This window comes from Electrona antarctica, assembly GCF_951216825.1.
Source record: "Electrona antarctica genome assembly, chromosome: 20".
Classification (NCBI taxonomy): Eukaryota; Metazoa; Chordata; class Actinopteri; order Myctophiformes; family Myctophidae; genus Electrona; species Electrona antarctica.
The window spans coordinates 38702711-38716211 of NC_136801.1; the positions used below are offsets into that span (position 1 = coordinate 38702711).

The following is a 13501-nucleotide window of genomic DNA, read 5'->3' on the forward strand; positions in this document are numbered from 1 at the left end:
CATACTGTGTGTGTGTGTGTGTGTGTGTGTGTGTGTGTGTGTGTGTGTGTGTGTGTGTGTGTGTGTGTGTGTGCGTGTGTGTGTGTGTGTGTGTCGCAGCATGGATATGTTTCCACTGAGAATGAATGAGGTCGACGAGTCCAGGTTGTTGTTTTTTGTCTTGCAAAGAAAAAGACTGCTAAAAACACCCCCCCCCCTAAAAAAAAAAATACAAAAATACAAAATAATACAAATAAAATGAAGCAGTGGTTTTGAAATGAAAAAATGTTCCAGAACCACTGCATCATCCATCTATTTAATCCGTCCGTCCATATCCATGTCTCGGTTCCGTCCGTCCTTCTGTCCATTTATCCGTACCCCCCCCCCCCCCTCACTTCCGTGTGTGTGTGTGTGTGTGTCACACACACACATGACAAGGGTGTTTTTTTCCGACACGCAATACGCAATCCGGGTTCCACCTGCGAGAGTCTCTCAGCGACGACGATCCAACTTGTCGATCATCGACAACAATAAAAGAAAGAAAACGCGAGAAAGAAAAGAGCAAAAAACTAAAAGGAAAAGAGAGAACTGGGGGTAAAAGGGATTCTTTCTCCGCCTCCCTCACCTGCCTCAAACGAGGAGGTGGAAGGAGACCAATCAACCATAATCAAGGCAATATTGTTTATAATAACAATAATAATATGAATAATATAATGATGATAATGGCGGGGTTGGTGTGTATGTGCGTGTGTGTGTGTGCGTGTGCGTCTACATCTTGATGCCCTCCTGTTGGCTGAGCTGAGACAGTGTCTTCTTGATGCGTAGAGCCGTGAGGCGGGCGGCCCCGTTGGCGTACCAACACTCCCGCATGATCTTAGCCATCACCCGCAGCGCCTGGGGGAGAGAGAGAGAGAGAGAGAGAGAGAGAGAGAGAGTTTCTAAATTATCCCATTTTGACCTGAGATCAGATTCTAAAAATGTCTTCTACATCCTGACAGTTTTCTGAAAAAGCTATGTTTCTATGTCAGTCGTTCTTCGATTTTTCAAATTTAGCAGACCTACAAGCTCATAGCTTGTAGATCTGCTATTTTTCAATAGCTAAAGCATAACATAATGCTAACACCAAAAGGGGTTCCCGCCCAAAATGGGTTAAAAAAAAGTCTTCTGAAAGAGTATATATTCAAAGATTTGTTGCCGCATTTTCACGATTTTTCAAAAATAGCAGATCTACAAGCTCGTAGAGTGCTACTCGGTGGCGCGCTATGGGCTTGTAGATCTGCTATTTTTCAATAGCTTAAAGCATAACATAATGCTTAGTTAAAACACCAAAAGGGGTTCCCGTCCAGAATGGGTTATGTATGTCCAAAAACTATTATTTTACCCTGCGGTAGTTCCCAATTTTCTTTTATAGTCCATGACCTAAATCAGAAGACCCAAACTTAGTGAAAATATCAGATCTACAAGCTCACAACGTGGCGCGAAGCGTCTGGGTCCCAGAAACGACATACTTTTACAATAAGTATTTCATTCTTTTTTTTCTTTTTCTCCGAAAACTGTTAAGATATTTTAGAATCGGCCTCAGGTCTGTAAATATTATAAAATAATATAAAAACATATAAAATCTTTTAGAATTATATAACGGTCGGTGAACGAGACTATTTTCTTTTTTTAAATAAAGCCTTGTGCTGGATAATCAGTTTCCATCTTTGCCGGTCTGGGGCAAAGTTTAAATCTACAGCATGTATATTCAACAACAGAACAGAACAGAGACACACTGCATCTGAGTCAGTGGAAAAACCACACAAACAGCAACAGCTACGTGTATACAGCAAGTGCGTGCGTGCATGCGTGCGCGTGTGTGTGTGTGGGTGTGTATGATTGTCTGGCGGTGGCTCTCAAACCATGCTGATACTATCCCATTACATTCTTCAAGACACGTGAGGTCTGGTTTCCACACACACACGCACGCGCACAAGCACGTGCACACGCACGCGCACACGCACACACACACACACACACACACACACACACACACACACACACACAGTAATGATAGCTCTCCCGACAGACATACAGGTTAAGCGGGTCCAGGCTAGACGGTACATTCATCTGTGTGGTAAAGTGTGTGTGTGTGTGTGTGTGTGTGTGTGTGTGTGTGTGTGTGTGTGTGTGTGTGCGTGCGCGCGTCAGTGAAGGACGTCCTTCCTGCCTACTGCTGAATGAATTGTAATTGTAATTATACATGGCCGCTGTCGGAGAGCGATGAAAGCTATCATCTTTGTTAGGAAATTAATCACACTACAGTACAGCGTCACACGAGAAGCATCCAAAGTAGCAGATCTGCTATGCCAAAGTCCTTTAATTCCTGCAAAAACGCATGTGCTGCTTACAGAAGTATTTAAAACATTGTTTTTTTAAAACATTGGTTTTAAAAATGTAGGTTTCCACCTACATTTTCACCCCGGTTCATATGGGTGACATTTTATAGTGCCTTTATTTGACCAGCAGGGGTCGCATTTTTCATTAGAAGCTGCAGTAGCCTATACAACTTTGTTTACGTCGCAATGCACTACTGGGTCATTTGGGGGTTTGTTGTCTCTCACTCTCCAACAAAATAGCATAGCGATAGCGTGTCTGTTCAGCCTGTTTAGATTAGCGTGTGAGTTGTTTGGCCGAGTGCAGCGCAGACAGTTCAAATGCTGCTGCATGGTGGTGGTCTGGTGGACTAGGACTAAGACTAAGACGAGATGCCGTGGCTAATAGTTTTCCTCACAAGGACAATCTACAGTTGATTTAGTCACTAAAATGTATTTTGGCTGAAAATAGCCGATCTACAAGCTCACAACGCATCGCAGCGCGACGCGTTGTGAGCTGTAGAGTAGAGTAGATCTGTAGAGTGTAAAATGACTTCTACTGGATCTATTGCCCACTAGTCCCTTCCTAACATTTTAGTCTAGTTTTTATTTGTTGACAAAATCAACAGTATATTTAGTCTTAGTTTTAGTCATCATTTAGTTTTCGTCCGTGAAAAACGACGAAATTTTTTCGTCATAGTTTTAGTCGACGAAAACAACACGTTCTCAACCCGCAGGCAGCCAGTGTCCCGGTTCTCACTCGCTGTCCACCAGCAGGCAGCACCAACTTACTTGTATGAATAAAACAAATTACACCCGTGTGAACTGAGTGGTGCAACTAAGTGTGTCCAGACCCACAGGACCGTGCCCAGGGTGCCGGCCCGGATCCGAAAGGGTCGAGAAATGAGTTACTGGGGGAATTAGCATTTAGCAGACCTCTCTCTCTCTCTCTCTCTCAGGAAAAAGTGGAACACTATCTCTCTCTCTCTCTGTTTCTAGCACAACAGCACCACTTTTGCACCTACTGGTATTCTAAACATAGGGACAGGCACGTGGACATAGGGACATTGCTGTTCCTTGGAGTGGTTGCACCACTCAAAAATCTACTGGGTTGAACATTATGCCTATAAAATATTGTTAAACTACACTTGTGACTTTTTGTTTTTTTATTTTCCATTACCCTCGTCTGCTGATGCTGTCCAATAAAAAGGCCATAGATGAAAAAGAATAAAATGTCGTACACTTTGAAGGTCCAAAATGAAAAGAACCAATTAAGCACCGTGTGAGAGTTGTAGTGTTAAGAGAGGAGACAGAGTGCAGATTCTCTGTCTGAGAGTTAACACGGGAGAAAAGCCCTGTGCAAATTATCACAAGAAAGGACGGAAAATCTAATCCGACGAGAGGTCCTTGGCTTACAAACCCTCAGATCAGGGATTCTGCTTGGCCAGGATCAGACCTATTGACTTTATGGGAGGCTTTGACTTGATGGGTCAGAACCCAAAAGGCTGCCAGAGAGAAATCACCTAAAGGAAGGAGTTGAGCCAGTCCGCCAGTGTTGATTTCGTCGACTAAAACGAAGACGAAAGATGTTCGTCGACTACCTTTTTCCACTGACGAAGACTAAATGGAAACTAAATGAAAACTAAGCTATGATGACTAAAACTAAGACTAAATATACTGACAATTTCGTCGACAAATAAAAACTAGACTAAAATGTTAGGAAGGGACTAGTGGACAAGAGATCCAGTATAAGTCATTTTACACTTGGTAGCATGCTGAAAATAGACGATCTGCTGCGACGCGTTGTGAGCTTGTAGATCGGCCATTTTCAGCAATCAAGGCCCGCCAAAACCCATTTTGCTCGACTAAATCAACCGTAGATTTATTCGACTGAAATCTTATGATATTTAAAACTAGACTAACACCAAAACATTTCAGGTGACTAAAATGTGACTAAAACTAAATGAAAACTAAAAAAAGAGACTATGACTCAAACTAAAAATTTGCTGCCAAAAACAACACTTCAGTCCACCTTCTGACGAGCACTCAATGCGTTTACTGTCTGGAACAGAGGATATTCTCTGACATCGAACGCAGCCAAACAGGAGGCATCAGGGACCACAGAGCAGCTTTATTGATTCAGCCCCTCTTCTCCACTCTGGGGTTTTTTGGGACTACTGGGTATTCTTCAGGTTAACCCATTTAGACCTGACGATTCTACAAATGCCTTCTAAATCCTGACAGTTTTCTGAAAAACCTCATGTGTCTATGTGTCAGTCGTTCTCAAACATTTATGTCAAGCACCCCCAAAAGTATATGTATTTAGCCGCTAACCCCCATCTGAAAATATGTTGTAGAAGCAAAGATTTGAGTTAAAAACGTTCTGAAAGAAGTTTAGGAATAAGGGGTCTAGCACTGACGAAAATAGGGCCCCAAGAGCCCATGGCTGTGCATGCGCAGTAACTCAGAGCCCATGGCTGACGCATGCACAGTAACTCAGAGCCCATGGCTGTGCATGCACAGTAACTCAGAGCCCATGGCTGACGCATGCACAGTAACTCAGAGCCCATGGCTGTGCATGCACAGTAACTCAGAGCCCATGGCTGACGCATGCACAGTAACTCAGAGCCCATGGCTGTGCATGCACAGTAACTCAGAGCCCATGGCTGTGCATGCACAGTAACTCAGAGCCCATGGCTGTGCATGCACAGTAACTCAGAGCCCATGGCTGCGCATGCACAGTAACTCAGAGCCCATGGCTGACGCATGCACAGTAACTCAGAGCCCATGGCTGTGCATGCACAGTAACTCAGAGCCCATGGCTGCGCATGCGCAGTGACTCAGAGCCCATGGCTGCGCATGCGCAGTGACTCAGAGCCCATGGCTGACGCATGCACAGTAACTCAGAGCCCATGGCTGCGCATGCACAGTAACTCAGAGCCCATGGCTGCGCATGCACAGTAACTCAGAGCCCATGGCTGCGCATGCACAGTAACTCAGAGCCCATGGCTGACGCATGCACAGTAACTCAGAGCCCATGGCTGCGCATGCACAGTAACTCAGAGCCCATGGCTGACGCATGCACAGTAACTCAGAGCCCATGGCTGACGCATGCACAGTAACTCAGAGCCCATGGCTGACGCATGCACAGTAACTCAGAGCCCATGGCTGACGCATGCACAGTAACTCAGAGCCCATGGCTGCGCATGCGCAGTAACTCAGAGCCCATGGCTGCGCATGCGCAGTAACTCAGAGCCCATGGCTGCGCATGCACAGTAACTCAGAGCCCATGGGCAGTAACTGCACAGTAACTCAGAAAGTCAGTAAATGCGCAGTAACTCAGAAAGTCAGTAACTGCACAGTAACTCAGAAAGTCAGTAAATGCGCAGTAACTCAGAAAGTCAGTAAATGCGCAGTAACTCAGAAAGTCAGTAAATGCGCAGTAACTCAGAAAGTCCGCTGCTTATAGAGTTACCACAGAGTTGATAAACGCTGATGGAAGTTGAGTTTCCCTCTGGCCTGATTAATTTTTCATTCTCTTCAGATAAGATCGGTTCATGCTCCCCGAGACCGTGTAGCCATTTGTAGACAAATCTCCATCTAATTGGATATATTGATGCCTCTAAGGGTGTAGGCCGAGTTAATCAACAAACGTTTGGGAAACGAGAGTGAAAGAGGAGAATCCTGAGTGATTCATCAGGCTAATTAAAAGGCTGCAAAACTGGTTGTGTGATTGTTATCATCACTAATATCCATCCGATTATTCTGATGGATATTATGTTTTCCAAGCAGTGCAAGAGTTTAAACTCAGCCGCTGGATTTACTAAATGCTAAAATTGATTACGTGGCCAAACACGATGCACATGAATAATGCACTAGAAACGAAAAGACGATAACGATGCATTTTTCACAAAATGTTGGATTTTTTTTAAATAATAACGTTGAAAGCATTTTAACAACAAATCTTGTATGGGCGTCCCTGGCGCAACATATTTTTCAAATGTCCAATTAGACCTTCGCTAAATCCCACCCCAAAAAAGCGACTGTCCAATACCAATCCAGATAGCAACTGTTGCTATGCATGCAGGGCAAGCTCTCGCCACCTCATAGCTGTCAGTGTTATTTTTGCATGGCTGTGTTGTTGAACTGCTGACCAACCCAGGTGATGGCAATAATACTAATCACCGTAGTCTTACCGTGCATTATATAAACTCCATATCGGACGTTAAAGTTGATTGAGTTGCATACTAGTTCTCCCTCTAACATTCTGTAATTCTTCTACCCTCCCAGCCATTGTAAAATACCCGGTAAGCTGGGGCCTCAAGTGGCTTATTGCTTTTCTAAAACGGTTACAAACATATAGCAATATTAACCTAATAAAACTATTAAATTCACAAAAGTAGCTACGCTTTGCGCCCACCAGAGCGAGCCACATCACTTCCTTGTTTTGCTCGGCAAGTATAGGCTATGTGACGGGAGAATAGCGCTTGATGTCTTTACGGGGCTGCCTGGAGCCACACATTCACAGTCATATGAGCCGGGCGGTGCTTATAGACGCCCGCACGGCATGGGTTTGTAAGGCAATCAAGCGCTCCCCTTCCCCAGTACAGCTACAGATACAGCGGAATCAGCTGGGAATGATATAAAGTGATTGTGTGGAGGTGTGGGTTATCGGTGAAATTTACAACGGTCACGTGACGGTAACCAGCCAATCAGAATCAACCCGTCTTTTAAACATGCATCTCAATGGGTGAGAAGGGCAGCTTGCCCAAGTCTCCTCTCTTGCTTATATGTGCCTATTGGACAAGGACGGGGTTGGGGAGGGACTTAGCGATGGGCCAATTACATATAATAAATACATATTAGCAGTTGATGAGTTGAGTGCTCGTTTGTGCAGACGAGCAGCATCTAATACCCAAGCTCATAATGGCTCTCACTTCCTCAACCCACCGGAGAGAAGGAACTCAGTCCTTCATTACCGTTAGCGTTAAGTAACACAACACAGTTACAAACAATCTGCGCTTCATTATTTGCCATTATGAACCCACAGCGGTGAGGTTCTTTCAAAGAGCCAGCCGTGGCTGTCAGCTCGGATTTCACCCTTTATACAATGATGGATTACCTCTAATTCAATAGTACTGCCTGCGGTACTATTGCATTGCATTGCACTGCACGCACACACGCACGCACGCACGCACGCACGCACGCACGCGCAAGAAGCGCGTGCACACACAGCAATAAAAACGGGATCCTGTGTGCGTTTGACTGTAGTTGCTGCGGTTAGCGTTAAGTTGAAACCTGAGAACGTGGGCATGTGTGTGTGTGTGTGTGTGTGCGTGTGTGTGTGTGTGCAAGGGAGTGCATTGTAATAATATGACTAAAGTCTACGATGAAAAGTGTCCGCCGACTACCTTTTGTCACTGTGGAACAGGTAGTAAGAGAAATCTATGAAAATCTGGGAACTAAATCGTTACCAAGACATTTCTTCACCAATGTGTTTCTAAAGGTGTCTAATAACTTGTACTAAAAGTTTGAAATTCAACTCCCGTGGGAAATTGAGTTATTAGCATAATATGTGACCATACCCATAAAATCCTATATAAGGCAAAAAAGTCAGAATTTCATCATTCTTTAAGTAGCAAACGGCCTCACAAACGTGATGAGGTCAGCACATTTGGTCAAGTGGATATGGCCTAATTTAGCCCAAGGAGTGTTTTTTGTGCAAAACGAATGCTTGGAATGGATTCAGAATCATGAAAACCCCCTAGTTACATATGTCACATGCTACTTAAAGAATGATGAAATTTGGACTTTTTTGCCTTATATAGGATGTTAAGGGTATGGTCACATATTATGCTAATAAACTCAATTTCCCACAGGAGTTGAATTTCAAACTTTTAGTATTATGTTATTAGACACCTTTAGAAACACATTGGTGAAGATTTTTCTTGGTAACGATTTAGTTCCCAGATTGGTCAAATACCTGATAAAATGCCCTTACTAAGGTCAAAACTATAGACTAAAATGTTAGGAAGGGAGTAGTGGAGAAGAGATCCAGTAGAGCTAAAAGGCAGGTCGAAACCATGGCACGCCGTCAGGGCAGGCTCAGCAGCCTATAGTGCCCAGACGGTTGAGCTAACCGTCAGGCTGGCTCAGCAGCCTCTAGTACCCAGACGGTTGAGCTAACCGTCCGGTAGCCAGTAGTTTAGCAGTAGTTCAACAGTAGTTTCTTACCTCACAGCTCTGCCAGCGGTTGGGGATGTTGGGCCGTAGTTTCTGCTCACACACCACTTTCCTCATCTCCTCCACAGACGGGTCAGACTGCACCAGGTCATGGTAGGGCAGCTGGTAGTCCTCGTGGATGCCTGGCAGCAATGCACACACGCACGGATGAAAGCAAAGTCAAATCTCACGAACGAAAATGTTTGTATTATATTATGACCAACGTCCTAATGTGTGATTTGTGAAACGGTATGAAATGGAGCCCGTCACACACTAGCAGTGATTCCTAAGCAAGCAGTTCATCCATGCATTCTCTCTTTACCTCCCATAGAGCAGCGGCTGGCGATCTCCCAGAAGACCAGCCCCATAGCGTAGATGTCTGCCCTCTTGAAGGACTCAAAGTGCTTCATGTTAATGGAGTCATCGAGCACCTCTGGGGCCATGTACCTGAAAACACACACAAACACACATTACCTCTAGAGCCATGTACCTGAAAACACAAACAGACATTATATTACCTCTGGAGCCATGTACCTGAAAACACAAACAGACATTATATTACCTCTGGAGCCATGTACCTGAAAACACAGACAGACAGTATATTACCTCTGGAGCCATGTACCTGAACACATCAACAGCACAACATTGGTTTTGTACTGTGTGTTTATTTATAGTAAGCACAGACAGCTCTCATCCCTATAGCAGTCACTATAGTCAGCAACTGGCGTCTGCGTAGAAATGGGTGAATAGAAACACTATAACGTTTCATTTGAAAAGTTGTATGAACGACCGAGAGCTGGATGAGTCATATATATATATATATATATATATATATATATATATGACTATGATTTTTTATTTTTTATTTTATCCCACGATTTTGCAACCCATTTTTTCACCCAGTGTCAATTATCTAATGTAATCCTGGGCGCTACACTTCCAAGCTGCTTCTTTTCACCTGACAGGGGGGAGTTTCCCCGGCCGGACATAGCCTCTATGTCCGGCCAATTCCTTTCCCATCCGTCAGGTGCCCCGGCTGGCCAGGAGGAGGTAGTTTAGAGACCAGGATTACTGCATGTTTTTTGTGAGGGTACCTACCCTATAGGGGACACGGGGAGAACATGCAAACTCCACACAGAGAGGCCCTTTCGCCAACTCCACCTCGGGTATGGGCACTGATGGAGGAGAGAACACGTCCCCAGCGGGAATCCAACCCTGAACCTTCTAGCTGTGAGGCGACAGCACTACCAACTGTGCCACCGTGCCAAGTCAGTCATATTTTCAGACAAACTCTACAATACGATTACAACAACCACGTAAAAGCTAATACCATATGCTGGCATGCAGCTTACTGTACAGTATATGAGGCGTATGTGATGAAGTTAAACATAGATGTTTATTTCACGGGGTAAAACACAGGCCACTAATATTTTGTTTAGCTATAAGCATTTCCAGGTTTAAACAAAGCCCTTGTTTTAATCATTAAAACAAGGAGTGGGCAATTAAAATGTAATGGCTAGCCCATCTGGTCCATTAAGAAGATATAAGTCTTTCCAATATCACCGTGCAATCGTGCATAATGCTTTCTCTCTCTGTCTCTATCACACACATGCACGCACGCACTGTGGATCTGTAAGTGTGCACACGTGTATGTGTGCGCGAGTGCGTGCGTGCGTGCGTGCGTGTGTGCGTGCGTGCGTGCGAGAGAGTGCAGGCTGCATGCCCCTGCATGTGTGTTTGCATGCACAATTGGACCACAATTGTCATACGAGACAATTCGGGTTGCGCACGCTTATCTGACACACCATAGGACCGACATGCAGGAAACAACGATCGGATTAACACATTCTGGGCGGCAATCCCTTTTGGTGTTAGCATTATGTTATGCTTTAGCTATTGAAAAATAGCAGATCTACAAGCTCGTAGCGCGCCACCGAGTGGCGCGCTACGAGCTTGTAGGTCTGCTATTTTTGAAAAATCGAAGAACGACTGACATAGAAACATAGCTTTTTCAGAAAACTGTCAGGATGTAGAAGACATTTTTAGAATCTGATCTCAGGTCAAAATGGGTTAAGGTTGGAGAACATCTCCTGCTCTGTGCTTACGGTTATGGTTAGGTTAGGGTTCGAGGTATACGTTGTCGGTCTAATGACAGTCGGACCAATAGTATGTCGCGGAACTAAAGTCTGTACCCGACGATTATATGATGACTCAATAAGCAAACAAACAAACAAAAAATTAGTGACCCTAAAGAATTCTGAGGCAACATGGCTGGAGACGAGGCAGCCAATCAGAACTGCTCGACTAGCCATGCCGTGCAGACGATGGGATGTTATGGGCTGTTGCCAGTGGTGGCAACTGTCAGTGACAGAAATAAGCTAAGCAGCCTCCAAAAACCAAACCAGGCAAGCAACTGTGAATGAATCCACGTCAGGCTGGAAATATGCAGATTTGGCAACACTCAGCAGAAAGACTAGCGGTGTCCGTCTACCGGTCGCAAGTTTCCCAAGTAAGCACTAACCTGCCGCTTCTACGAAGCAAAAACTAATTTGAAGAATCTGTCCCAATAAATCACAAGACTGTTATTGGCCACCGAGTTCACGGCAGCATATGTTTAGTTTAGTTGTGGAGAGTGTCACAACATTGACCTTATGTCTCCATTCCTCCATAAATTCAGATTGGCTCACGCACACGCGCGCACACACACACACACACACACACCGCAACTTTGTATTGCATTCTGTACATCCTGTGCTGAATATCTTTTGTACATGTTCTCGTCGAAGCGCTGCAGATGGAAGTGAGCTATTTACTAAACACCAAAGCGTCTCTCTCCAGTTCCGAGGTCGGTGCATGTGGACATGACACCTGGTGGAATAAACGGAAGAGAGAACGAACGAATACATTATACAGGATGTGGGATAACATCTCACAGCTTTGCTTCGAGGGTCGACCCTTAACCTAACACATTCCCTACCAGGTGTTAATTCATTCATTTACCCCTGCCAAGGTCTTCTGAGCTTTTGTTTTGAAGGGTAAATTCTCTCTCAGGAAGTGTAAACCTGCTATGTAAAATTCCCGACTTAATCAATACAAAACTAACTGAATGGTCTGTCTGTATGTCTGTCTGTCTGTCTGTCTGTAAGGCATGAATACGAATAGAATATCCAAGGTTATCGAGGTCTCGGTTTGACCAGCGACAGGGGAGCGAGTGCTGCTGCTGGTGGACGGTGGTGATGGTGGGACATACACACAAAGCTGGGCATAGCTAAAAAAAATAAACAATCAGACCAGTCTAAAGTGAGTGGTGCTGTACTGTACTTGTGCTGTAGTACTTTACTGTACTGTACTGTACTGTACTGTACTGTACTGTACTGTACTGTACTGTACTGTACTGTACTGTACTGTACTGTACAAGCCCTCCTCCCTGGACTGTGTGTGTGTGTGTGTGTGTGTGTGTGTGTGTGTGTGTGTGTGTGTGTGTGTGTGTGTGTGTGTGTGTGCGTTAGGCTGCGCAACAGTGACACTTGGTGGTCAACAAACGCCATTTCCCTACTCGGACGGACAGACATACACACACAGTCAGCAACACACATAGCTGTCTATAGGAGTGGCTATAGTGAAATCAGAAAAAGTCAGGAGGCAGAATTTGTATAGGGATATATCAGTGGTTTTCAACCCTTTTCATATCAAGGTCCATTATGTATTCTGCATTTGAGCCACGGAACCACCGTTTGATGAGATTTAGCCTCTCAGACCCAAAACCTTTTGGTCTGTTGGTCGTTGGATATTGGATTGTGTGCACAATTTCATGCTGTATTGATGTGGTACCATTAGGAGAGACAACATACCTCAATCAGAATAACAATTATTCTACATTAAGTAGCCTAATGCAGATTTTTTCTCTGTGGCCTTCGACAGTGCCTGATTATGTAAATGTTATACTGTCCATAGCTCTATTCTTTTTTTTTTCTTATTTTGTCTCTCTGTTCCTCCATATTGTTGCACTTTTGTTATGTACTGTTCTGTCTTTTCTATTTTTATACCTGTACAGCACTTTGGTCGACCATTGGTCGTTGTGATATGTGCTATATAAATAAAGTTTGAGTTGAGTTGAGTTGAGATGGTTAACAATAATTTAACTCTTGAGAGCATAATTAATGAAACCAAAGGGTTTAATTTTACACTCTCAAGAGTTAGTTAGTTAGTTACTGCGAGAGTGAGGTCTAGCCAACACCATCTCGGGATTCCTGAATCGCTATCTACGTGTGGTCCCTGGACCACTGGTTGAGAAACCACTGGAATATATTAAAAGCCATAATGGGGTTAGACAACTGGATAGTGAATCAGCCACATAATTGGCATCAGCCCGGTATGATTGCATGTCCTCTCAGACCTTCCCGTCTACTCTCGCTTCCATTTAAAAAGCAAAAAGCACTAATACCAATAATAGACATGACCTTTTTTAATGAAAAACACAGCTTTTGTGCGTCACTGTCCTTCCTTTGCTAAAGTTAAAGGGACCCGTTTGCCCCCTGCATACATATCTGTAATTGCCGTTCGTTTTAACTTGTATAATATATTTGTGTGGTTTTTTTAATGCATAAAAACAGCACTGTAAGTATTCGTACAAATGCATGGTAGGGAAATATGGTCATGGCAAGGACAGCAACATTTACACTTATTAGCCCACTAGAGTGACTAGACCCCCATTTGAAAAGTATGAAGGACCCCCCAGTTTGACATGCACCACAGAAAGTATGGACAGTCGCACAGGTACTCCCAAATGTATTTTGTGAGTCGCACAGATCAAATTGTAGGTGCATTTGCGTCCAAAATGTGCACAATTCTGAGCTCTGGCTTGAGAAAACTGATGGCTTTTGCAACCTGTGATGTTGTTGAGCTTGTAGATTAGCTGTTTTCGCCGGAGCGCGCGCTTTATCTCC

The 13501-nt window shown here is 44.2% G+C and overlaps 1 protein-coding gene across 1 annotated transcript in view; it reads right to left on the reverse strand.

Moving 5' to 3' along the window:
* Positions 1-453: 453 nt before the first annotated feature.
* Positions 454-13501, reverse strand: part of tgfbr1b (transforming growth factor, beta receptor 1 b) — a gene marked incomplete at its 5' end in the record, with an annotated part of 46501 nt that continues 33453 nt past the window's right edge. Inside the window, 3 exons of the mRNA XM_079489900.1 lie at positions 454-873; positions 8568-8698; positions 8878-9002. Coding sequence (XP_079346026.1) covers positions 748-873; positions 8568-8698; positions 8878-9002 — 382 coding nt within the window. The 3' untranslated portion in view covers positions 454-747. The remainder of the gene's footprint in view (positions 874-8567; positions 8699-8877; positions 9003-13501) is intronic.